The 26,691-nt window shown below is 39.5% G+C and overlaps 1 protein-coding gene across 1 annotated transcript; it reads left to right on the top strand.

Annotated features, from left to right (window-relative positions):
* Positions 1 to 137: 137 nt before the first annotated feature.
* FHL5 (four and a half LIM domains 5) lies at positions 138 to 26,625 on the top strand. Its single transcript, XM_082481614.1, has 6 exons — positions 138 to 242; positions 17,097 to 17,278; positions 19,793 to 19,967; positions 22,299 to 22,468; positions 24,592 to 24,778; positions 26,042 to 26,625. The coding sequence occupies exons 2-6, from the start codon at positions 17,120 to 17,122 to the stop codon at positions 26,191 to 26,193; spliced, it is 843 nt and encodes a 280-aa protein (XP_082337740.1). The 5' UTR covers positions 138 to 242; positions 17,097 to 17,119; the 3' UTR covers positions 26,194 to 26,625.
* The last annotated feature ends 66 nt before the right edge of the window (positions 26,626 to 26,691 follow it).

Genomic DNA, 26,691 nt, shown 5'->3' with positions numbered 1-26,691 from the left:
AAAGAATGATTTGATTCAGTGGTGAGGCAGCCAGCTATTTGCATGTCATGAGGTCTAAGGGAAACAAACTGACCCTCAGCCTTCCTCCATCCAGCCAAATTCTGATGGGACCCTCAAATAGCTCTGGCAAAATGTTCTGTTTCTTTTGGACTTGATGAATGCTTGTTTCTGTGAAGACGTGTAATTATTTCTTCCTTTATTTTGCTGCACAAGTTACCACAAGAAGCAGCTTAAAACCAAATGTGAGTATTGAGGCTCTTTTCCACTATTCCTTTATTTCTTAATGTTTAAATGTGGCAGTATATAAGGTATTTAACAATTTGAGCAAGTAAGCAGGAACTTTTTTCTTCAGGTACAAAATTGCTAATTAAATTAGGTGCAGAATTCTACACATATATAAAAAACTTTTGATTTTGTGTACCAAAAGAAATGTCACACTTTTTGGGGATCAATTGTTTTCGGGTTTTTAATTGGCTCGCTCATTAATTTACGGGAAGATTGTTTGGGGTTTCCTTTGTAATGAGATGAGGATTAATTTTGTTTACTCCAAAGAACAAGCCAACAAAAAAAAGTGTATGCCGCTTCCTGTGACATTTGAATCACCATTTTTACTAAGCTGTCATGGCTATTTGCTATTGCAAGACAACTTTCTAGATCGTGGCTTTTCTGATAAGGTAAGTCACTTGTTTCTAGCATAACTCATTTTAATGCCTAACATGGATTGTTCTTGCTGGTTTTTGAAGTAACATCAGTTTCCAAGCTGGTGTTTATAGCACTATTTTGACTGGTTACAAAAATCAAGTATTGTCTCTGAATCCTCCCTGCATAAGACGCTTTGTTTTATCTTTTAGCTGTCACATTTTTAGGATCATAATTTTGGTTTGGAATTTGAAGAGAAAGAGTAGTGTTAAAAGGATCTACCACTGTTTAATGAAATGATGCTGGAAATGTGTGCCTATATTGCAGAATTAGAAAAGAAGTATAGGTGATAGTGGAAAGATTCCTTAAATTGAAGTCTGGGTGTATTACTTGTACTGCTACCTGATTTTGTAATGGCAGTCTTTTTGATAATGAGGTTACAATTAAATTTAGACAAAACTATCAAGTATGATTTCCATTTCAATAATATAGATGTTTGAAAATATATTTATTTGAATGTCCCTGTTGTCAATAGATCTGGTTTTATATTTGGAGATGGGCTAAAAATGTCTTACATTTAGAAAACAAGTTTCAGATGCCTTTTCTTTTTTGTGGTTAATATTTTCACCCGTATATTTCTTCCGTTTGTGTGATGGGTTGACATTTCTGGAGTATTTTAACAGAACAGGCTGTAACAGATTTTATATATTAATGTTATAGCAGATTGCTGATGGTCCTGCCGTGTAATTTTATTGCAGTGTCACAAAAGTCACTTCGATTCGAAGTTGTGTAATGGGTAGAAATTGAAGATGTCATACTAACCTTCTTGTGGGAGTAAAGCAAAGTGACATCAAAAGCTGCTTGAAAGAGATTCTGATCAGTTGTGACCTATGGTATCTCCAGGTTATTTGCAGGCAGTCATATTTTACGAAGTGTATATTTGTGGTTGACTCGGTAAGACATATGTTCTGTGGGCTATATACCAATAAGACCAGCTTGCTTTGGTTTTTTCCATATCTGAGTTTTACTTCTCAAAAAAAAAAAAAAAGTTAAAAACTTTTAGCGTTGCCTAACCATGGGCAGAGAGAAAGAAATGTGAAAATCTGAAGTGGTGTGCTTCCAAATGTCAATCCCAAAATCAGAGGGTGAAATTCTGACCCTGTTGGAATGGGCAGCCCTCCTGTCGACTAAACAAGCTCTAGGTGCTGTGCAGGTCGTTAGGTCACCTGGGGAATAAAACTGACCTGAGTTTTTCCACACACTTCTCTGCCAGTTCTGGGTGAGATGATGTCTTACATCTAATTCTAGGATGCTCGTAAAATTAATCATTTGCAGTTCAACTCTTCTATTAAGATCTCTAGAGCCCCGAGTTTGGAAGTTGGCATGGCAAAACGCTGCTGACTCTCCACTTGCACTCCTGCAGCGGAATTCATTCTTCTGGGAACAGGGCGCGCAGCTGTAGCGAGAAAGGAGGCTGTGAACTCCTGGTTTCATGCGTTTGTATTTTCCTGTAAAATGTAAGAGGGTTGAAATAAGGACCGTTTTATAGAAATATGCCAATGTCACTCCAAAACCACTGAACTGATAGAGGAAAAACAAGTTCATAAAACTGCATGACATAAAATTCTGTAGCAGAGATACAGTGAAGGACAAGACTGTTACAAAGGCAAACTAATCTCCCTTGGTTACCTTTATAATGATGGCTAAATTAAGTTTCTGCTAGAAATCACCCTGGAGAAGACTTTATCTCTCTCTTTTAACTACAAAAAGTGCCTCGTTCATTAGCCTCAGTAGGCTTAGGTTAGCTTTTGTGAATATCCTCATTCTTCTCTGATGTTGTACAGTATACATCAGCTATTATCCCTTCTTGTTTCCCTTTCTTAGACTTGGAGTTTTCTTTGATTCTACTTCATTCATGCTAGTCAGTTAGTTTTCTTCTCAGCCATCGTTGCCTTCGAGTTTGAATTTTTCTAGGTCTGTGTATAAGGACTGGTAAATTCTTGCACATCTCAGCATACTGCGGATAACGGATCCGAACAGGCTACCCTAGTTTGTTGCTAGCCTCACACTTGGGTACTTTACAACTCAGAAAAATATTCATTTTTCTGTAATGTGTCTTTGCACATAGATAGCAGAATCGGTAGAAAGAATGACCTAGTGACAGAGAGTGGAGTAGTTGTTGACAGAGCACACACGCAGGAGACCAGAATTCAGTCCAGAGTGACCTCCAGCAAGTTGTTCTGTGCCTCAGTTCCCCATCTGTAAACCATGTTTGTTACACTGGGGAGAAGGAAAGGAGGTCAAACCCATGTTATACAAAATGTGGTTGTCTGGAAACAACCCTAATTGACTGGGAAATCCCTCATAATTAGGAATTCTCTCAACCACTGTAGCCCGAAGAAGTATGACACAGAACTGAAAAAATTCCACCCAGAATATTTTGCGTAAAAATATTGATCATAACCTCAGAGTAATTAATGACAATTGCAAAGTTCACAAGTGGAACATTTTATTGCTTCGGCTAATTGTGGAAGAACCTCTAGCACTGGAGGGTGACCACCCTGCAACCTTCATACAATGCTTTTAACTATCCCAGGCCAGCGCCAGGGATACAGCCTGAGGAGGAACCCACCCAATGGCAAAGGCATTCCGACTGGCTTCTTTTCTTCCCACTCCTCCAGGTTTACCCTCTGACCATGCACAAGTCAATTACTTTGCTTTGACAAGTATTTAACCTTTTCTGTAGACAAGTATCTGACAACTGTGTTTTAGGATTACTTCATTATTGTCGTTAGAAAAGCATTCTGAAACCTTTGAAAGGAAGGCTGTAAAATACTTCAGAGTATTAGGTTATAATTCTATTTATCAGAAGCCCACAACAGTGTTAGGCTGTAAATCCATTTAGCAGGAGCCCAGTCTTCCTCAAGTGAGCTCTTCCAGTTTCAAATTCAGCCCCGTCATGATTCATTTATGTATTATAACACACCAAATTGTGGCATAATTAGAGTTCTGTGAGTCTGGGATTCTATTTGCATGAAAAAAAAAAAGGAAAAGATCAGAGGAAAAACTGTTTCATGCTGATCTTCTAATTGTCAATCTTTGTTTAGTTTGGTGCTTGAAAATTGAAGAGCATTGAGAAACAGCAAATTAAAACCTCAAAACATTTTGGTTGTTTGTTGTTTTTTTTTTTTTAATACAATAGCAGAATTCTTAATTTGTTTAATCACTCACTTAGAATTTTTACTGAAAACATTTATCAGATTTAACATAAATTAGCAAAAAAAGGACTTGAACTGTATTTATTCGTTAATACAGTTTCTGCTGCTGCTTACCACTCTCCTCCTCCTCCTTATTCCCCACAGCAGGTCAGAGTTATGGACTCTGAGCATCATCTCGTATTGAAACCAGTTAGTTCCATGCTAAGTTTGCAAAGATGGTTGCTCTGCAATTGCTACGTGTCAGGCTTCACATCATCACTTGAACAGACATTACCATTTTCAGTGGACTCGTTCCACGATATCCTTGAGTTAAATACCATGTTCTTAAAAGGTTCCTAAAGCTTAGAAAGGAATTTCTTCATTCTCACCAATTTTCTTTCAGAAGTCTAAAGCTTTACTGATGGTTTTTATTCGTCTGAGTCAAATGTTGGCTGTCTTGGGTGTTCAGGTAAACTTTAGCCTTAATTTTCCTTCAATCAGAATAGGGCAACCCTACACTGGAACCAGCTTTTAGATAGTGTGTATTTATAATCATAGAAAGAAATTCACTCTGAAAGTTGTAATGCCAAAACCAAACAAACAAAAAAAGGACCTTTTTGCGTGCCAGGACATTACAAAAATCCCAGCAGGGCAGTAACTGAAGGATCAGTAACCTCGCATCATAATAAAGAAAGACAGAATACCATGGTCTACTCATTGCAGGGTCTAATTTTAAATCACAGCCACTTTTAGGAAGATAGGCTGTGTTAAAATAGAAAGAAATATGTTTAATGTCTGGCACAGAGATTTTAAAGCTTAAGGGAAATGTTAGGGTACCCAGTCTCATAATTGTTCAGCAGACCTGAGCTCGTAAGTAGGCAGAACAAGTAACGTAAGAGGCACAAAGATTCCGAGTACATGGCAAAGGTCACTGGCAGGACATGAACAGAACCAGGACTGAGTCTCTCAAAGGACAGGTCTATGTTGCTGCTCACAGGACATGAGGATTGAAGTTAAAACAGAGTTGATGCCATGATATGCTCTATCTTGTTCAAACAGGTTGTTATCTACTCGACTGCACCAGACCCAAGAGGTCTTCAAGTAACATGTTTTTCTGGTTTATGGATGATGCAGAAAGCCACATATTTAAAGAAAGGAAAGGGGAAAAAAAAAAAAAAAAGACCAAACCAAAATACCAAACCCAACATTTTTTTCTATATTAGTCCTAGTAACACTCTGTTATTTTTCCTCCCTGGTAGAGGATGAACAAGAAGCTGTGGACCTCCACTTCCTGCCCTTTCTCCCATCAGCCCCACTCCTAAAGGGATTCACTGCCTTCAGAAGTCCTTGTGAACTCTCTTCTAGAACTGAGTGTATACACTCAGAGTCATATATCCTTTTGCTATGTTGGAATGAAATGTGCTGGTTTACTATCAACAGTGAATATAAGAAGCATCGTGAAAGAATGTGTATATCTGAATATTTCATCTTTTCTTCCCCCAGCCCAAAGACCAGCAGCCTGCCCTTAGGTGCACCTGCATAGTCAACCTAATGAGGTTTTCCAGCTTTACGGTACATTTAAAACAAATACAGGGCAGAGAATAAAAGGAAAAAGTCACCTTGCTAAAATTCTGCATCTTTAGCAAAATGTACACATGGCCAAATTTTACTTGTTTCTTACTGCAACTTTGGTGCAGATACTGAGACTTCATAAGTGAATTGTGCCTAATGCTCCCCAATAGGCATGACAACACCAACCCTAACATGCAGAGTTAAAAAACGAATCCAGAAAATATTAAATCACTTAATTTGACATCCATGAATTGAGAGAAATTATTCAGCTCCGTTCATTTACATACATATGCAAGTGTTCCGGGGGTCCTGTTCTAAGAGAAGATAAAGCAGGTGTTTCTGTAATACTTAGGGGGAAGTAGAAGGAAGTTAAATAAGTCTGCTTAGGAACACCCACAGTGTATTTTCATGTTGGTTGGTTGTTCTGTGCTTTCCTGGAAACCTTTCTCGCCCTCTGTCTCCATTATATTGTATAACCAGTTCATTACTGTAAAATCAGTAGAATACAAAGAGTACCAGATCTTTCAGATTTTCTCCACCGGATTAGACCTTTCATGGTCTGTCCACCTAGCAGATGTAATAAATGCATACGTATTTTAATAAGGCTGTGTTATTATTGGATCCCTGTATTCCAAAGAGATTGCAGTTCCGGAGGATCGTTACTGCTGGGTCTTGTAGCAATGATTACTGTGTTAATTGTCAGTAAAAATCCGGAGTGTGTAGGTAGTCCTTGTTTTGAGGTCATGCTGTTATTTGCTCTACTCAATGTTTCTGCCCATTCTTTCTCTATTTGACCCTGCCCCTTAGCTTGCTATCCCTTGGGAAGCTCCATGGAGGCGCATCATGGAGCTCCTCTCCACGAAGAGGAGGCTGTGACAGTGACGGTCACCCTAAACAGCTCACATACAATGTCAAGAGAGGGCATATATGCTACATTTGCCATTGCCAGCATTTTTTAGCCTGTACACAGCAGTGGCTTCACAAACTATGATTCCTGTTGCCATAATAAGCAGTCCAGGGCTTGTCTGCAGAACCATGTCATCTCTGTTTTTACTGAAAAGTTTGGCAAGAAGGTGACAGCTAAGACAGATGGAGCTCTGCAAGAAGCAAAACTTGCTGTTCATTGGGCCTAAAAATCTAAATACTTGGGTACAATGATAACTGAAGTAGGGATCTTACCTACCAATACTTGCAGTAGCCTTTGCTTTTCCTGAGCTGTAATGCCACCTAGCTCATGACAATCTTTTAACAGGGCTGAGATTAGAAATCTTGGTTCATTTTGATAAGGTGTCATATTTTATTATAAAAGTGCTGCAGCTCAGTTTATTTTTTTCCTCGGAAAACTAGGTCAGGTTGGCACAGTGCAATTGGGAGAGAAACGGAAAAGACTGTGCCACTGCAGCAAATGCTTTATTACCACTTGGGGGTTTTATGTTTGGTTTTGGGGCTAGGAGGTCTTCTTTTTTTTTTTTTTAAAGAGGGCAATGAAAATCCTTTCCAATTTTAGCTTGCTGCTAACATTGCTGCTGCTGCTCATCCTTTTCTTACTGCTCATTTTATTTCTTAAAGCAGTTCTAAAGTAGGTCACAGGCTTTTAAAGAACCAGCTAGAAAAATGTTGTACTGTGTAGTCAGTTGTAGGGTTGGTTGGGGTTTTTTTGTTTGTTTTTAAAAAGGATTTTAATTCATGTGATATACCCTTTCTCATGTGACATAGTTCTCTTCATCCGCCTTTCTGCCCCTGAAATAAAATGTGAGGGTGGGGGAAATCCAGTCTCTGCAGTTGATGGATCTGCAAAGGCAAGAAACGGCCTAGTTTTTGTTAAGATGTTAAAGACTGCGGTCAGTGTCAGTGTTGCCTTATTGAAGGTCTATTACCTCATGTTAGTGGCAAGACTGTTTCGTTTCACGGCTTGTGAGCCCTTCACTGCCCGCTGTATCACAGCCATCATTTCCTACAGCTCTTGTTTTCCCCAGGAAAGCTTTCAGTGCCAAAGGCAAGCTTGTGTCACCTTCAGGTAGATGCGTCCCTGCCCAGTGGGGTTACTATATTGCTAAGATGCTGCTTTTTCCTTGGTGGGCTTCTACTCAGCTGCGTGGGCATCTTGACTTTAGTGTGTTGTATAGAGCGGAATTGGGAGGCAGATGTTTTGACGAACAGACGCTGTTGTAGCAGTGATCACCCAGAAATGCTGCTCTGATTTGCGCTTTGGGGATGAACTCATTGATAAAAGTCTCAGATTGGGACTTCAGTACGTCTTAAACTGTAACTTTAATTTCCTTTTCATTTAAGCACTTTTAAAAGTATTTTCCATGATTAGGGGATTGTAGGTGAGGGTGGAAGCAGGAAAGAGGTGGGAAAGGTCAGGCAGAAAGAGTGGTGGGGAAGACTTTGTATTCATTGCCCGAGATCAGCTATGACCTCAGTGATCAATTTTCATTCCGACCAGTTCACCCGCAAAATATTTAATGTTTCTTTTTCTCTTTCAAAGATATTTAGTACTTGCTGGGTTGTAGGTTGATAGAACAAAAATACATTAATATTTCCAGGCAAGTACGGTATGTTATTCTCTACCTTCCCACCATTTTAGTTGCTTCCCACCCTAACATAAATGTCCTTTTGCTACCAAATTTCTTCTCTCAAAATGAGATGACTCTAACTCAGATTCCCATCTTGAATAAAACAAATTTAGCTAGAAAATTGCTTCTCCAAATTAAATGCTTAGTTTTATATCAAAAATAAAATTTAAGATTTACTAGATATTTTTCTGTTCAGTATTTAAGAACCATTTTTAGACCAATAATTTTCAGTCAGATTTCACTTTTCATGAATCCTAGTTTTCTAAAACACACTGATATTTTCCATTAAGTATTTTTTTATTTGCAAATATTTTCCATTAAAAGACATCAAAATTTAAAAAATAAAGTGTTAGAGTATTTTGGATCAAGCTTAATGCAAAATTCTTTTCTTCCAAAAATACCCCGATGCAATAACTTTTCTTTTAATTTATATTAGTTTTGGAAGCTTATAAATGCTCAAGTTTTAGAGCATGAATTTAATCCTCTAAAAGGGATTAGGAAACTTTCCTTATGAGCACATTGTTGCCCAGCCATCTCTTGTAGGGTTTCTTATCAGAATGGTTGACAAAGGACATGTTCATCATCATTCACACTCAGTGATGACACAGAAAATAATATGTGTCTCTCAATTTCACATGTGGCCGGGACTTCAGAACATTGGAAGTGATTTTTCCCTGTGGAAATGATGAATCTACTGAAACTGTTATTTTCTTTGACAGACATTATCTAGAATCACTAGTTCCCTTTGCTCTTTTCTCTGTATCCAAATTTGTGGAATTCCATGAGTGTATTTTAATTGAGAAGGATTTAGAGACTATGTCTACCAGATTTGAATTGTCGGGAAACATTGAAATTAATTGTAATGAAGAACCTAATTGCTTATATACTTTTTTATCTTTGAAAATATCTTTCTGGATCTTATCTGGACATAGGCAGCAAAGCTCTAAAGCATGCATTTGGCTTCAAGCATGTAAATATTACAGCTGAATGCAATAGCATTTCTCATGTGTTTAGACTACACACATGTCTAGCTTAGACATGGAATTTCAACAAGTCATCTACAGGAGACCTGTTTTCTTGTTACAGGAATAACCCCATTGCTGCTCAAGTGCCCATAAGGGAATACTGAGGTTTTGTGGACTCTTTCGCCCTCCCTCTTTTATCATTCAGCAGTTGTAAACTTTTTGTGGTCCATCACAGAATCACGGAGTGGTTGAGGTGGCATGGGACCTGTGGAGATCATCTAGTCCAAACCCCTGCTTAAGCAGGGTCACCTAAAGCTGATTACCCAGGGCTACGTCCAGTTGGGTTTTGAATATCTTCAAGGATGGAGACTCCACCGCTTCTCTGGGCAACCTGTGCCAGTGTCCAACCACTCTCACAGTGAAAGGTTTTTTTCTTCTGTTAAAATGGAATCCCTTGTATTTTAGTTTGTGCCTGTTGCATTTTCTCCTGTCAGTGAGCACCACTGAAAAGATCCTGTCTCCCTCTTCTTCATTCCCTCCCTTCAGGTATTTGTACAGGTTGATGAGAGCCTCTCTGAGCCTTCCTTGCTGCAGGCTTAACAGTCCCAGCTCTTCTAGCCTTTCCTCATAGGAGAGAGGCTCCAGTCCCATAATCACCTTTGTGGACCTTCACTCAACTATTTCCAGTAGCTCCATATTTCTCTTGTACTGGAGAGCCCAGAACTGGACCCAGAACTCCGGATATGTCTCACCAGTACTGAGTAGGGAGGATCACCTCCCTCAACCCGCTGGCAATGCTCTGCCTGATGCCTCACAGGATGCTGTTGGCCTTCTTACCCACAAAGGCACATTGTTGGCTCATGGTCAACTTGATGTCCACTAGGACCCCCAAGTCCTTCTCTGCAAAGCTGCTTTCCCTCTGGTTGGCCCTCAGCATGTGCTGGTGTCTGCAGTTATTCCTCCCCAGAGGCAGGACTTTGCATGTCCCCTTGCTGAACTTCATGAGACTCCTCTAACCCCAGTTCTCCTGGTGAGGTTGCTCTGGATGGGAGCACACCCATCTGGTGCATCAGTCACTCCTCCCAGTTTTGTGTCATCTGCCAATTTGCTGTGGGTGCACACTGTCCCATTGTGCTGCTCATTAATGAAGATGTTGAACAGTATTTGTCCCAGTGTCAACCCCTGGGGTACCCCACTAATGTAATTACTTTAAATTGTCTCCTTTAACATTGTACCTAGGATTCACTAATAATTTCTCATCCACATCTTAGGCTCATGGCTGCTTCGCTATTGGAACACTGTCAGCTGAAGCTAATCAATTTAAAACTTTCTAAATGACTTCTAAGTGTATAACTCAGCAGCTAATCTGGGTATACTTTATCATGTGGACCTTTTGTAACAGATGCAGTCCTCAAAACTGTTTTAAGGTTGAATATAGAGAGTATGACTGAGAATACTGCCAGGATTTTACATTAAAAGGTACACTAATGCACAGCTGAAATATTTCATGGCTTCATTTTATTTTGTAAAACTGACAGTAGTCAGGAAGGAATGAGCTCCATCATGAAGACAGGAGAAAATTCTGGCTCTACCAGACTATGTGAAAACCTGTAAAAAAAGTGGGTAAGAACAATTTCAGAAAAAAATTAAAAGAAATTAAATGCTGCGCCTTAGCCTTAACCCTACTTTTTTTATGTACTGCTGCTGGTGAAGATATTGACAGCACCCAAGAATCTGAGCAGATGAAAAGGATTTGTGTTCCTGGGTAATAGCTTGAGAGAGTCTTGAATCAATACCGAGCACTCCACGGACAGTTTGTCTCTACTTAAACATGGAGCTGCGTTACTGCCCAGCCATACTGCTAATCAGCCGAGCTTGTTGTATTCAGAATACCAGGGGCAGTTATTGTGGACTGAAATCTCTGGGCACCAGTGTGTTACTGCTATAAAATGATGAATTGCACTCCCTGACTCTCACGTGTTGATTAGTTAAAAAAGAAAAAAATAAATCCAGCAAATAATCTAGGTTTAATTCTGTAGCCAGTTAGCAACTTTCTGTCCACCTCTTCCAAAAAAAAACCCGCTTTCAGCTACTGCATTTGACATACTTATTTATGATCTCTAATTTCTCTATACAGTGGGTTTACTGTGATAGCAATTCTTGAGCTTTGCTAGCAAGGTTCATAATAGAGCAAGAATATCCATTAGGAGAGATGCATACAGAGCCATTAATTTGAATTTTGATGATAAAATTGCTCAGGCTGACCTCGGTAGCAGGTACAAGTTGTATTGGACAAGCTGGATGCTGCTGGTGAAAGTTCTGTGGCTGAATTCAAGGAAATACCTAGCTTGCCAGAGAGGCAATGGGGCTAGGCTATTCCAAACCTCTCTGTAGCTAGTAAAGAGAGTTTGAGGGACATAGGATGTGAACACTTAGTTGAGGCTTCCCAGTTCAAGAAGGACAGGGAACTGCTGGAAAGGGTCCAGCAAAGGACTACAAAGATGATTAGAAGACTGGAGCATCTTCCTTATGAGGAAAGGCTGAGGGACTTGGGTCTTTTTAGTCTAGAGAAAAGAAGACTGGGGGGGATCTTATCAATACTTATCAATACTTAAAGGGAGGGTGCCAGGTAGATGAGAACAGTCTTTTTTTCAGTGGCACCCAGAACAAGAGGTTAACGGGCACAAACTTGAACATAGGAAGTTCCATCTTAACATGAGGAGGACTTTCTTTACTTTGAAGGTGGCAGAGCACTGGCAGAGGCTGCCCAGATAGGCTGTGGAGTCTCCCACACTGGAGACGTTCAAAACCCGCCTGGATGCCGTCCTGTGCAACCTGCTGTAGGTGACCCTGCTCTGGCAGGGGGGTTGGACTAGATGATCTCCAGAGGTCCCTTCCAACCCTGACCATTCTGTGATTCTGTGATACTTTCACTGCTTTAATTTTTCCTAGTTTGAAGTTTAGTTAAGTAGCAAATTATGCTGTACCAGGAGAAAGGAAGAATTTAGATGACTACATCAATGTTTGAGTTTGTATGGTGTAAACAAAGCAGACAGCAATACCAATTAAGGCGAAACAGAATTCCTGGGATGCTCGATCCCCTAGTTAAGCCAGAGCTCTTGCTCTTTTCGCTTGTGGTCGTGCGGTGTGTAAACACGGTACAATTCAGTGTGGTGCGGTTACTAGATCAGCCTCTAAATGAGCTGCTTTGCCTAGAGGCGTCCACCAAAATCATGTCACTTGTGGACCTTGAAGAAGTATAGTCGTATTCTTACAGCACAGTCCTGGTTGGCACCCATCCTGGAGGCTTAAAGCAGAATTTCATCAGCAAGAGCGCTGCACCCACTCAGATGCTCCCAGGACCTGACTTTGTGTTACTCTGCTGTGCCACGGAGGCAAAACAGCTTGTGTAAAGTTAACACCTGGGTCTCTACTTTCTTGTAGGTACTTGCTTTGACCTGATCTGGAATATATGTCCTTGGTTCCTATTGCCTCTCTAGCCATTTTTAGAAGAGCAAAAATTCTAGTATCTTTAAATACTGAAGCATAACTTAAAGGTATCACTGGGAAAATTGCAGTTACTCTGAGGGGAGGAAGAGATAAAGCAAGGGTGTTGCCAGTGTTTTGAAAATACAACATGAGCTTAACTGTCTTGTGAGTTCATGTTTCTCAAGGGGTCAGGACTTTTATTAGGTCTAGTCACAATAACAAAATAACAGATTTCTGGGAGGTAGCAGGCATCCAGAGAAATCAAGAAACTGTGATCTTTGAAATGAGGAAAGATTTCCTTGTAGAATCTTGTTAGAAACTTTTATTTATAAAATAATGGTACTGTTAGAAATTTTTCCTTATAATGATAGTTAGCTTTACAATGCAGTTGTAACCTTGAGTCACTAATGTATTTTGCAAATGTATGTGATTAGTTGTTCATCAGCTCTCACCAAAAAAAACCCACAATAGAATAGAGAAAATTAAATCAGAAAACTCATGCAAAACCATGTTCCAAGATAAAAATAGGTACTTAACAGAAAATCAACAGGTGTCTGGGATGGCTTGCAAGGGTGTCCGCCTCATAATAGATCAAATTGGTTTTCTTATCCTTCAGTGTTGTTGCAATGATTTATTTTACCATCATTTTTCTTTCTTTGTGCCTAATAGAGAGCCTTGTTCCATTCGTTGTATGTTCTTAAGGAAAAAGATGGTGCGGGCTTATTTGGATCGGGAAATAGTTCATTAGAATTGCCGTAAAGTAAAAGGTACAATATTTTTACACGTTATGTGTATACCTACATGTCTATGTATATTCGTTCCCATCTAAGTAGAATTAATGCTTCTAGGCTTTTTATATTTGTATAACCTAAGGGAGATTAACATACACGTATAGAAAATATCAAGATAAATTATTAAGAAACATATTAACATTGTGGCTGTGCTTTTTAGCTCCAGTGAGAAAACATGCATTCCTTTCCTGACGGTTCCACATTTATCATGTTTCACAACTTCACAACCATTTTCTTATGGCTTTCTTCACTGGAAGTCTCCTAGTGCTCTGCATCTCATAGGAAGACATTTGACTCTACAGATAAAGTCCCTCTCCTGCTTTGTTATAGCGAATTCTATCTTAATCTGCTGGAACAGCAGGCAGACTAGCCAGCTTTCTTGTTTTATTTTCATCTGCTTTATAATTCATACCATGAGACTGCTGCGTTCTCGAGTCTGACCCCAGGGACTCCAGTTGCAACACCCTTGCATCTTTGGCAACATCTCTCTGCTCCCCCGTGGAATATTTTAAGACTACAAATGGTATCACGTATCCGTGCCTACTAGATACATAAAAATCAATGGTATTTAGCTTTGTTCCAATTTAGATAACAAAATCCTCTTTTCCCAAGGAATGAAGACATCTCAGTCTTTCTCTGTGCCTAGGACACGAGTTAGCAGCTGGAATGCCGGAGTCAGCGTTTCATTCCATGAGAGTGAATAGCATCAGACCTCCAGAGATTTCTTAGCTGACCTTCAAAACACAAAGTCTAGCTTCCAGCAAACTTAAAGTAAACATATTTCTCTAGAGATTAGGATCAAAGCACAAGAAAAACATTCTACTTAACTACGTGGTGTTCGTACCATTACTTATTTATGGGAGCGAGGGTAAGTGGTGCTGCAGGAGACGAGATTCACTTTTTTTGTTGCATTATCTAATGCTAAAAGTGGTTCACAAAGGTTACCCAGACCTTTGCCAAGAGATTCACAAAAATCATCATTCTTTTCCATGCTATTGCTGCTTCATTCCCAAATATGGTTTTATATCATCATGGTCAAACCTTGAAGACTTTTTCTGAAATTAAGCCTTGGGTGACTTGAGCGCTTTACTAGAGGAGCAGCTCAAGGACACCCCCAGGCTTTGACTCTGGTCTTGGGTGTACTCTTTTAATGCTCTCAGTCGACCACTGTCATCTGTTAAACAGGAGTAAGGGCACTTTGTTCTCATATCCGTATAGGTTTTTTAGGAGTTTTTTTACAATACAAATTCAGATGTTCTGGCGTATCACAATAGCAGGTCTTGTGTGTGTATATAACCCAGGCTTCCTGGAACAGCTTGGCTTCTAGGGAAGACAAAAAAAAAATCAAACAACCACTTTTTGAAGAAAATGGTTGGGTATGCAGAGTTTTCAGTAACTTAAAAAACTATCGCCATTCATTAGAATGAAAAAACAGAGATGTATCTGCAGATATGGGAAGCTATTTGTTGGTGAGCTCTGTACAACAGAAAGCACTGTAGCACAGATAAGCTCTTCCTGCATTCCTTGTTAGGATTTGCCTGTCGCCACTCTTACGCTGAGATGGACCTCTGTTAGGAAGCTGGGGTACTGATTCAGCAGAGAGGAAATCAGAAATGTAATCTACACATGGTTATCTGTCCTCAGAGGCAGTTCATTACTCTAACTCCCACAAAAAAAAAAAGGAATGAAAATTCCTCTGAAAAACAGTTTTGAGCCTGTCCCATGACATTGAATATGGAGCCCAGTTAACCACAAACATTCCTTGATTGTCTCCATAGCCACTGATTTATACTGCTTCCCCAATATAGAAAATGAGCAAAACTGAACCCTGATTTTGGTGATGAGTATGTAGTGATTGTGCACTGAATTACTGTGCTGTGGCTTTTTATATGTCATGTTGTGTAAACGTACAAGCTGATGGATGTCATTTTCTCATATACATAGGTTCATTCGTTTCATTTCACATTCAAATCTCTGTTTGATCTTAAGGAAATGGAAGTCCTGTTATACTGTTATTCCAAAGATATCACATAAACCACATCTGTAATATTTTTAAGCAAGCATGTTTCCTACTGATCTGAGTTATAGATTATTTGATTTCTTTACTGTCTTGGCTAACACAAAGATTTAGGGCAGTCAGAAATACAATAAATCAATTCAACTCAAAAGATGTTTGATTTGCAGGAACAACAAGTTTTCCATAGCTGGTGACAAATGAACAAATCATTACTTGTGGTCTGAGATAAGCATTTTAGCCTCTCTCCCTGCCCCCTGTTCACTGTCTTACTACTGTGTCTCCAGGAATAGATTCATAAATGCCTGACCTTATGCATTGGTGCCAGTGGAGACCTGCAGTAATTGTTCTTTCTCATAGTTCAAACAATCATTTTGAATTACATCTCGCAAAGCAGAAACCCAGAAAAAGGTGAAATGCCTTTTAAAAACTGGACCATGGGTATAAGACAGGCAGTGAGTGCATAAAATCAAGCGTGAGGGAGTAATTCCAAAAGGACTAGATGTAAGCTCTGTGATGGCAAGTGCTCCCTCAAATGTTGTTCTTCAAATGCTTCTCTTCCTTAGTCTCAGGCTTTGCATCTGGTTAAGATAAACTAGTTTGCACTGTTATTCAAAGTGCAAAGGTTTCAGCTGCCAAAAGTCACTGATCTGTAAATATTTTAGGAGACCTTCCCTGGTTGTTCTCAAGTCCTCTAAAATTTATGATTGCTGGCACTGACTGCAACGACACTCAATGAGTTTAATGAAGAGTGCAATCCAATGAGTCCAGCAGATGTTTCTGGGTTCGCTTCACTGGGAACTTTCTGGATTCTTCTTCCTTCGTTCCCAGAAATCAAGAACCAATTTTAGCAAAGTGCTGATGATCCAACCAGCCACAAGAAGACTGAAATAAGTCTTCATCTCCACAATCCTTAAAATGTTCAGCTTTGTAGATCTATAAGAAGTTGAGGTTTGGATGCTTATCTGAGCCTCTTTAGCCTGGAAAACTGAAGGATGGGAAACTCATACAATTGGCTCTCAGTAGATTTGTGGTATTTCCTGCACTTGTCTGGCACAGAAATATAATCTCTCTCACAGTATTTTGGCACTGCCAACATGGAACCTGGCAATACAGAAATATGTAAGAAAAGACAATCTTTTCCAATAACAACAAAAGCAATTGCTTTGAGTTATGATTTTGTTTGGATTTTATTTAGTTTATTTCTCTTTATATTTTGCTCGTTTGCTATCCAGGGGTACTTGTGCCACCTTACACTGCCACCAAATATTAGCAGCACAGCTGAGATTGTGCAAAAAACAGCCATATAGCCTGGAGTGCCTTTTCTTTCTGACCTTTTTGTTCGGTCAGAGAGAGGTGGGGGTATTTTGAAAAGGAAGGAATGGGCAGAAAGGCAGGAATGGCAGGAGAAAACCACTACAAAGTGCTTGCCACTTTTTTGTTGGCCTTTTGACAAAAAGGTTTAATTTTTGAACTATAGCTTCTGTCTCCATTCTCTGATTTCTGGGTAAACTATGCCTCACAATCCAGTACATAATGCTCATAATGTCAGTAATTGTGCACAGAGAATGTGAAGACAACTTCATTTTCAGGTATCTGACATGAGTGTAAGTAACATTAGATTAAGCTGAAGCAGCTTTCTTGCTGCCCTTTATGTAGGTAACGCTATACACCGTATATGTTGTTAAAGAGTGCCTATTTGTTATGGAACAGCCCAGCATTAGAAATCCCGGGCATTGCAAATGACCAAGAAACGCCTGTCCTAACTTTCACAGGTAAAGCAGCATTACCTATTATTTGGGCAAGCAAACGGTCATCCACTGAATTACATGATTTTTCTGTCTTTCCAGACCACGTGGAGAATCCCACCAGAATGAGCAGCAATCACACAGACTGTCATTACTGCCTGCAGTCTCTTCGTGGAAGGAAGTATGCGTTAAGAGAAGAAAACGCTTATTGTGTTGCGTGTTATGACAGCCTGTTTGCCAACCCCTGTGAAGAGTGCAAGCAACCTATTGAGTGTGATTCCAAGGTAAAGATTTAGCTTTCACTTCTTGTTTTTTGCTAAATTACACACAAATCCCATTTTTTTAATAGCAGGTTCTGTATCTGACCCTCTGCATATCCCTGTGCTGGGGAAGAGATCTAAGCGTAGCTTAGGATGTTGTACATCCACGCACAGGAGAGAGAAGCAGTGCTATTTTCCCAGAATAGGAAAGCTCCAGGGCCAAAGATTAGGAAATCTGCACATACGTACATCTCAAACATACGGCAAGACTGGGATGTATGTGTGGACTACAACTAGGCTCCATCCTACACCTCCAGTCACTCACTGGCTGCAGAGACTGCACAGTGCTTGAGGGACAATAGGATGCTAGGTTGAATGAAACTTTGGAATTTCTGAGAGATGTCCATTGAAAAACATATTTTGAGTATCACATAATTATTTGTAGTGTAGGTGTTGACATGCCAATGTCAAGTTGAAAAGAAACCGTGTTTGTAATTTGTATATTATTTCCTCTGTCTTTTGGAAATGAAGTATAGTTTAATTTTAACTTAACTCCTTGCTTACCTTGCGCGTCTCACAGATGGAGTGTTTGTGGCAGTGTTTCTAGACTTGGATTTCCTTTCACCTCTCCCCTTTTTTTAGAAAATTGATTAATAACGTGAGTTCATCTGTGGTCTTTGACAGGGTTTACAGTACCCCATACTTCAATTTACAGCCTGTACATCTGACTTTGAATTTTAAGTTCAGATGAAACCTGTCAAAATGCCTTTTTTTTTTTTTGCCAAGTTCAGTATGTATTGCTCACCTTCTCCCCACGCTCGCTTTGCCTACCTTCTTTTGAAATAAAAGGTCAGAAAGTTATTAAAATAAGCCTCTCAGGAGATCTCCCCGGCCAAAGCACTTTATGGTTTTCAAAGCACATTGTCTGAGTACAGCTCAGTACTGTGAAGGAAAATGCTGATTTGGATGAAGACTCTTCTCAAGCTCTCATCAGCATTTTTCAACAGCAAATTTGTATACATAGCTCCAGTCAGTCACCTGGAGAAAATGTGCTCTGAGCTCACTAATTACAGAATCACAGAATCACAGAATTTTCAGAGTTGGAAGGGACCTCTAGAGATCATCTAGTCCAACTCCCCTGCTAAAGCAGGATTGCCTAGAGCACATTACTCAGGACTGCATCCAGGCGGGTCTTGAAAATCTCCAGAGAAGGGGACTCCACAACCTCCCTGGGCAGCCTGTGCCAGTGCTCTGTCACCCTCACCGTAAAGAAGTGTTTCCGTGTATTTGAACGGAACTTCCTGTGTTCTAACTTGTGCTCATAATTACACTTTTAAATTTTAAAATTAAGTAAGTGGCAAGACCACCTATGTCAAAGGTCATTAACAAAAAGTTATGTGTGTCTTTGGACTGAGTGGAAGGAAAAATGGGGAGAAAAAAAGCACGAGTTACAAGAAAGGAGTGCAACAGGCCAGAGTCAGCTAGAAGAGCGGTGCACAGAGATCTACAGCTGGTTGTCCTACCTCTGCCAAACTGCTGGAGGTAGGCTTGGCTCTCTTCATCGCCGTCTCACCCAGCAGCAATAGGCAATAGCCTATTTTCTGAAAGGTTCAGAGTGCTAGCTAAAGCAAATGAAAGTGGCAAGTGCTCAGCACCTCCTGAAATGAAGCATGGTATGTACTTCATTTTTAGCGGTTTACAGGGTGAGGTTCTGACAAAGGAGATAAATGAGATTGGATTTGTGTCCTTTTGTGCACATTACTTGTAAAGGAGACCTGGAAGGGTCTGGTTTATTTTTTAGGGGGGAGGGCGGTTGGTGGTGCATTTTTCCCTTGTTTTTTTAACCTTGGAAGAATAAAATCTGCTGTTTGCTCTTTTTTTTTTTTTAATTCTTAGCGGAGGTCTCATGCAGATACTGTTAGCTTTTTCATCCCCTAAGCCTGCTGAGTCTTAAACATTTTTCTGCCAAGTTTTTAGGAGGAGTTATATTAGGTGTAAACAAAAGCCGTGATTTTTTAATAATCTTCCGAAGAATCATTTTGTTCTCAATGAGACTTTAATTGCTTGTTTTCTGCAAAAAATGTGTTATGTATTGTCAGCTGGAAGGAAAAGTTGTAACGTTAAAAAATACATGAAGTTCATTTCAAAGTCTGTAGAGAATCTATGATTTTATGCACTTCTTGTTAGGTGGCCTGTGCACATTAAAATGTTGATCACTTGTTTCCCCTTGAAGGCCAACTGTAAAATATAAAATGCTTCTTCCAATAAAAACATATCTCTGATGTTACATAAGGAAGGACTGTCGCCTGTGCCAAAGCAGCTCCTAACGGTTCTCTGCAAGAGATCTACAAAGTATCCCGACACAGTGATGCTGGGTACTTATATCACCTCTGAGCACTCCTCCCGCTGTATGCACGTGTCATCTCTTCAAGTCGCCATTGCAATGCTCTCCATTTTTCACTCTATTTTTGAGAGGAGCTGAGGGATAAAAACACTGTAAAAAAATGCCTTCGTTAACATGGACTTACTTTCTCCAAGGATCTGGCCTACAAAGGCCGCCACTGGCATGAGGGGTGCTTCAAGTGCGCCAAATGCAGTCGCTCTCTGGTGGAGAAACCCTTTGCTGCCAAGGACGAGCTCTTGCTGTGTACTGAATGTTACTCTGATGAGTATTCATCTAAGTGTTTCCACTGCCAGAAGACCATTATGCCTGGTAAGCAAACAGGGAACCTTCGGTGAAAAACGAAACTGCATTTTTAATTATAACCACATCCTTGAATAACTGAGCTACAAGGTCCTTGACTTTCAGAACAGCTTTCAGGTGACTTCTCCTTCATGTGTAGTACCCTCCAGACAGCTTACGAATCCTTACAAAGAATATTGGAGTTCAAGATAGTGTAAAATGTGTTCATGTTCAGTCCTTGATTCTGCTTGGAGCTCTTAGGAAGCGTATCCTGCTGTGAGTGTAGTAGACAAAAAGAGCTGTCGTTAGCAGGAGTGCCAGATTAGACAAGACGCCTGCATTTGGTCTGTCACGTTGACCAGACCTTGAGGATCAGACATGGCTTACATTCTTTATACCACTTCTTTCACTCAGAAATATTTTTTTTTTTAAATTGTCAAAACATGGCATCCTCTGTTCAAATCATTATCAGCATTTTTACTAAAAAGAATACAAGTTCAGATGTGTTTACAATGGGTTCATTTCCCGCCTTTAGCAACCCTGAAAATTCTGCACTTTCTACCAACCTGCTTCTCAGCTTTTAATCACGTCTGTTCAGGACATCCTCTAGGCCTTTCATCCCTTCCACACCGGTAAAGCTCATACAGCAGAGAGACTGCCTAAAAGCTGCCTCTTCACAGGCATCTAAGAGAAACAACAGCACCGTATGTGGCAAAGTGAACTATGTTGCTTAGGGAAGTGGGTCACTAACTTTTGGAACGGGGAACTGCCCCCGATGCCTGGACCTTTTTATGGATTACATGTATAACTCCAAATACCGGCTGCAAACTATCTTCCACAGCCTAATGACTATTAGTTTGGAAACCTTTGGTCAAGGATGTCAGTAAATTTGGCAGTGACGCGGGAATTCTATATTTCAGTAGATCTTAATGCCAAAAAAGTCAGATCTGGGCTGTACAGCATTATCTTAGTATAAATAGTCTTAGTATAAATACTAGGGCACTGACGTTATGGTTCAACCTGTAGCATTGATGCAGCTATGTATTTTTACAGTTTATTTCCTTTTCATCACAGGTACTCCTCATCACTACTTAAATTTGATATAGTTAAAAGAATGTTGCCTAATAGGCACTCCTTACTAGATGTGATGAGGATAGCACCAGAATACAGTGAGGTTTGCCTTACGGTCCTCTAGTGTATATCCACCTTGCAGACTTTGCTCCAGAGTCTAGGAGACTAAATCCCTGCAGCAAGTGCTGAGGGTAGGAATAAAGGCACATTAAGCGAACTGAAGTGGCATGGTGATGCCAACCAGTTTCTAAATCATCACCTTCTTTGTCTCCAGCTTTCTAGCTCTGTGTTGAAAAGACTCAGTGGGCAAAGGTAGTGAAGTCAGCCTTCTGCTCGCTGGGAGGAAGCTGCAGACCTTTTATGTTGAAATGCAACCAGCAGTTTCTCTCTCCACTAACCCCACAGTCCAGGAAACAGGTATTGCTGGATTAACCAGTTATGGCAGGAATTCTGTTCTTCATGTGGAAAGGGTGGTAAAGCACCTGGCACCTCTCTTTGCAGTCTGATGGTGCCAGCAGGGGCAAAAGCTGCAGTGCAGAGTCACCGGAAAAATCATTCTCAGATATATGTGCATATCTTAGACTTATACATCTACATTAAGGTGTACAGGGCACCTGTACACAGAGCTAAGAGCTCTGAAACTCCTCTGGCAGCCATTTAACTGAGCAACTTTCTTTTGGGATTGCATCTGTCCTTGCACTGGATCAAAAGCAAAATTTGAACACAATAAAGAGAACAGTTGATCTAGGACAGAAATGACGAGCTATAAGAAGAGATGGTGTAATGCACTTTATCACAGAAAATATATTTACTTTTAAAAAAAATTGCTAGCTTACGCTAAATAAGATAAATAATGCATTTGTAAGTGAAGGAGCCTTAGTTTAAGGAATACAAAAGGCAGGACATTAATAGATGTACTAAACATCCAGGTAAATTCGTCTTTAATTTATAAAAGTGCTGTGTATCTGAACATCATCAGGGTTGATTGGCCTGAGAGAAACTCTGAGCAACTGAAGCGTATCACAGAGAAGTAACCCTAAGAGATTCATGTGACAGACTCTACAAATCACAGCTTAGGCAATTTAGCACATATTTTGCTAGGTGATCATATGACATTGAATGTGTTCTTGAAATTTCAAGTACACACTTAAAAACTCTTAAACTGAGAATAAGTGCTTTCTTAGGTAATACAATACTGAGATAGAAGATAAAAACAAGAGTCTTCCCAACATTTAAAACTTATGTTACAAGGCTATACCTGAGGGAATTGTTCACTTTGGGGTTTTGCAGGTTCCCGTAAAATGGAATTTAAGGGAAGTTCCTGGCATGAATCCTGTTTCGTTTGCCAGTATTGCCGGCAACCCTTGGGAACAAAACCGTTGATCACCAAAGACAATGAGAATTACTGCGTGCCCTGTTTTGAGAAGCAATTTGCTCACCGTTGCTACTCTTGCAAAAAGGTAATTAAGTGTAGAATGGAAAAATTGCCCTGATGAGGCCATGTTGGTCATGGGGAAAGAGGCTGGATCATGTAAAGTGTCTGGTGAACTAAGAGTAAGAGCAGAGTCTTCCTTTTGGCATCAGTGAAAGCCAGTTGTGACAGTGTCTGCTGTCCCCTCTATTTAATATTAATGTAAGTCTGATTATATTTGAAATAAATTTGTTGACCTAAAAAATACTTTGGGATTCTTTTGTTATTGATTGTAATTTTTAACAAAGGTTGAATTTTTCATTGAAAGTTATGTAAAACTCTACTTTCCTGGTGATATCTGATTTCGCCTTGATAAACATGCCTCCCTTTCCAACATTTTCCAGATATATTCACATGCATGACAAGCCACCTAAGCTGAGCAAAGCATTCACAGTCCTGGCTTTTTTTCTCTTGAAATGTATCAGGCAATAATCAGATTAAGTAATACTCAGTTGTGATAATAGTAGTCAAGAGTCCTACTGGTTCAATACATGATGCTTCCTCTGTGGGTACCAGAAAGCTTCATTTCAAATGAGTTATTCTTTTTTTCCCAAAATACAAATAAATCAATTCCTCCCTCAGTTTCTCACATTTTAAAATTGTCTCTGACTGATGAAAATACTCAAAGTGTCACACTATTCTAGTGTGATGCTGTTCTCTAGGGAAATGTTTTAAGCTGCTTTTAATGGAAGAATTTAACTTACTCTTTAGTACCTATATCCCTCTGGAAGCAAAAATTTTTTTTTTCACTTCATGAAATAACATATAATTTCTAAAGTTATTTACTGTTTATCTGTAAACCTCTACATCGAACAAAAGCTTTTAATTTAAGAAAAATCTGCTGCCTGTTTTTTTTCTTCAGTAGTTTTCTTCAGTAGAAAGTATTTATATATTCCCATGTGTCTACATCTAGCTTTTAATTTGCATTAAATGATCACATGGCAAATATAGCAATTCTGCTCTATGTTTATTAGAGACATCGAGGTTAGCAGCGCTTATGTGAAATAATCAGGATTCGCTTCTTAAAAATTCTAGGAATACAAAGAATCCCCCTACATAACAGCTAAAACAATGTTACTACTTAAATGAGCATCAGTTCCCATAAATAATAACTGAGCCCAAAGAAATTAAATTGCCAAATTGGAGTCTTGAATTTTGTGCCAGAGATTTTGAGATTTTAATAGAAAAAGTAAAGGAGAGTTAGAAGTAGCCCAATACGGGAATGCTAAGGGGATCAGAAACTATTTAATTTTTTTTTATTGCCTGACATTACCCAGCATTATTCTTTATTTCCCTGAAACTGTATTCCTCACAGAATTTTGACGGTGCTACTATTTTTACTTAATTAAGTTCCTCCATCTTTTTCTCCTCATGTTCCAACTATATTCATTCATTCATTCATTCACTGTCATGCATGTGACTTGACAGGAGAAATGTTATCTTACAGCACGTCATTATGTCTACAGAAATTTCTCTATACAGTCTCTCACAACTTCTGTGAAACCAGCTCTTTACCACACATATGGAAATCTCCTTAATCAGAAATAACCAATAGAGAGCTGTGAGTGAGTTGCAGGGAACGAGAAGTTTGATGACACTGATAAACATCATTTTTTTTCTTCTTTTGGCAATGTAGATCTCATTTCTGTCTCACTCCTGCTTCTTTACTGTCCCTTTCTTCCTATTTAAAATACTGTTTCGGTTGTGAGACAGCAAAATGGCAGTTCCAGGTGGAGATTAGCCATAATCTCAGCATTGGGTCACTCATTCACTGTCCATCACTGCGAATTGCTCTTCTGAGAGCATGCCTGATCCTAAGTCTTTATCAGCATGCGTAACAGAAAAAATTCGTAACAAGCTAATCTGTTTATTGCAAACCATGATGTTATCCTATGATAAAAAACAGAGAATAACAAACCAGTGATATGTTCAGCTCAACCGCAGTTAGTCAAGTTGATATTTCAGGTGAAAACCAGTTGATGTGATGACACTCTCTTCTCTTGTGCATATGGGAAGAGCGAAAAGAAGTGGAAGGAATTATGAAGGACTGGATAATCCTTCAAGATTCACACCTTTGTTTCATTGCTCTGTCCTTTTTTGTCAATACATTAGGTAATAACTTCCGGGGGAGTGACCTACCATGACCAGCCTTGGCATAAAGAATGCTTTGTGTGTGCTGGGTGTAAAACCCAGCTGTCTGGACAAAGGTTTATTTCCAAAGATGAATACCCATACTGTGTAGACTGTTTCAGCAAATTGTATGCTAAGAAGTGTGCTGCTTGCAAGAAACCTATTACAGGTGAGTCTCATCTCCTAGGAGGGACTAGACTCTGACGAACCATCAGTCTTCTCTCAAACCAGACCTTTACTTTAGAAAACAGCATTAAAAATAGTCTCATCATAATGAAAGACCGCTGGAGTTAATTGCTAGAAAGACCCTCTCTCCATCACACGTAACATGTCTTGCTAGGCCATACTGATCACATGTGGTCCCTGACTGCTCAGGAGCTGTTTTATTTGCCAAAAGGAGTTCCTCCATTGTTTGATTTAGTGCTTTCTGCACTAAAATTCATCCCTAAAAATATATGAAAAGGCATTTTTTGGCTCTTCCCTGTACAGTGCACAAAAGTCCCTCATGTCTGTAATTTCTTCAGCTTTGTTTTTAAGTGCAAATATGAGGAAATTGGACATGAAATAACTGCCTGCAGGTTGCGCACACCTGTCAAATTAGAAAGCTTGCCAAATGCAAGAAAGCTCTATTGCACACATCCTTGTGTACTCAGATGATTTCTAATTAGACATATAGGTCAGTAGCCTATGATAGCTGAAGTTTTCTGAGAGCGTTTTCTGCTGTTCTGCTTTGTAATTCTATTACGTGTGGACTCAACTGTCGAAGAGTACTGATTGTCACAGGTGTATGCTGCATATGTAAGTGGAAAAATAAAATGATGAATACCCAATCACTATTTTGGGGTGGGGAAGTGGGACACAGGGACACAAAAAAAAAAAGACACAAAGCAAAAAAACCCTCCAAAAATAACAAAAAAAAAAACAACCAAAACCAAAAAGAAAACCACAACCAAAAAAAAAAAAAAAAACCAGTGATGTTTTATTTCAGATACTCATGCTAGGAACTCCATGATGTGATGATCTCCAAAAGACTCTATCTTGAAGAAACTTAGATGGAAATAATTAAATTTCACTCAGTGTTGTATAGAATCTATATGTATCAACACATTGCAAATATTTTTTAATAAGAGTTTGTTGGGAAGATCAGCAAACCTGAACGGACATTCTGATAAACCTATTCTGTTCAGAGCTCGTAATGGGATGTGAAAACAAGCGACTTGCGGCTTTGCTTGAAATATTTCTCACTGTATTTAAATTTAAAGTTTTCTTCAATTCAGCCAACAAAGGATATTTAAAACAATGGATTTTTGCTCACTTGTTTGTTTGCTATGTGAATGACAACCTGATCACATCAGAAAACACTATCTGTTGCATTTCTGAACCGTGTCCAGAAATACTGGATCCACATCTTCTTTCTCATAATCTCTTTCAGCTCTCGGAGGTGCCAAATTTGTCTCATTTGAAGAGCGCCAGTGGCATGGAGAATGCTTTAACTGTGCGAAATGCTCTGTCTCGCTGGTGGGCCAAGGATTCCTCACTCGGCAGGATGACGTCCTTTGTCATGAATGTGCCTCTGCTTCATAGTTCTGCGGAGAGCTGTACAGATACACTATGCTTGCCCTGTAATCATGTACTTCATTACTCTGCAGTAAGAAAATCATCTAAAAGGTATAACAGTTATTCAGCCATTCAAATAACTTTCCAACTGCAGTTTAATTCTATCATAGTTCTCAACTGCTTGTAAAAAAGATTTAAACAGCCCCATACTGGCTGAGAAAATAATGCAGAAAAGATTCGTATATATTTTAAAACTAACTACAGTATGTTTCTCCTTGTAACACACTGCACTCTGCTGTTAGAAGCTTAAAAATTTACATTTCATCTCCCGTGAACCAAGGAGGGTTGTGAAAAGTCTGTACGGTATGTGACTAATGGTGAGGCATTAGCACTGCTTCACAGCTGCAGACCTTGGTATGGAAAGCTGGGCACAAGCATTTTTCTGTTGGATCATAACATTGATGAGAACAACTTGTAAATATCAACTTCCTCCATACTTCAGGCTGACAAAGCAGGCAGAAAGTG

This window comes from Vanellus vanellus (genome assembly GCF_965231255.1).
Source record: "Vanellus vanellus genome assembly, chromosome: 3".
In the NCBI taxonomy this organism is placed as follows: Eukaryota; Metazoa; Chordata; class Aves; order Charadriiformes; family Charadriidae; genus Vanellus; species Vanellus vanellus.
The sequence above is the reverse complement of the archived record's forward strand: the minus strand, read 5'-3'. Positions and strand labels throughout refer to the sequence as shown.

Excerpts from the sequence above, each read along its gene's own strand:
- FHL5 (XM_082481614.1), top strand. The coding sequence starts at position 17,120 with ATGAGCAGCAATCACACAGACTGTCATTACTGCCTGCAGTCTCTTCGT. Across the intron at positions 19,968-22,298 it reads CCAGAAGACCATTATGCCTG|GTTCCCGTAAAATGGAATTT; the intron begins GTAAGCAAACAG and ends GGGGTTTTGCAG. Across the intron at positions 24,779-26,041 it reads TTGCAAGAAACCTATTACAG|CTCTCGGAGGTGCCAAATTT; the intron begins GTGAGTCTCATC and ends AATCTCTTTCAG.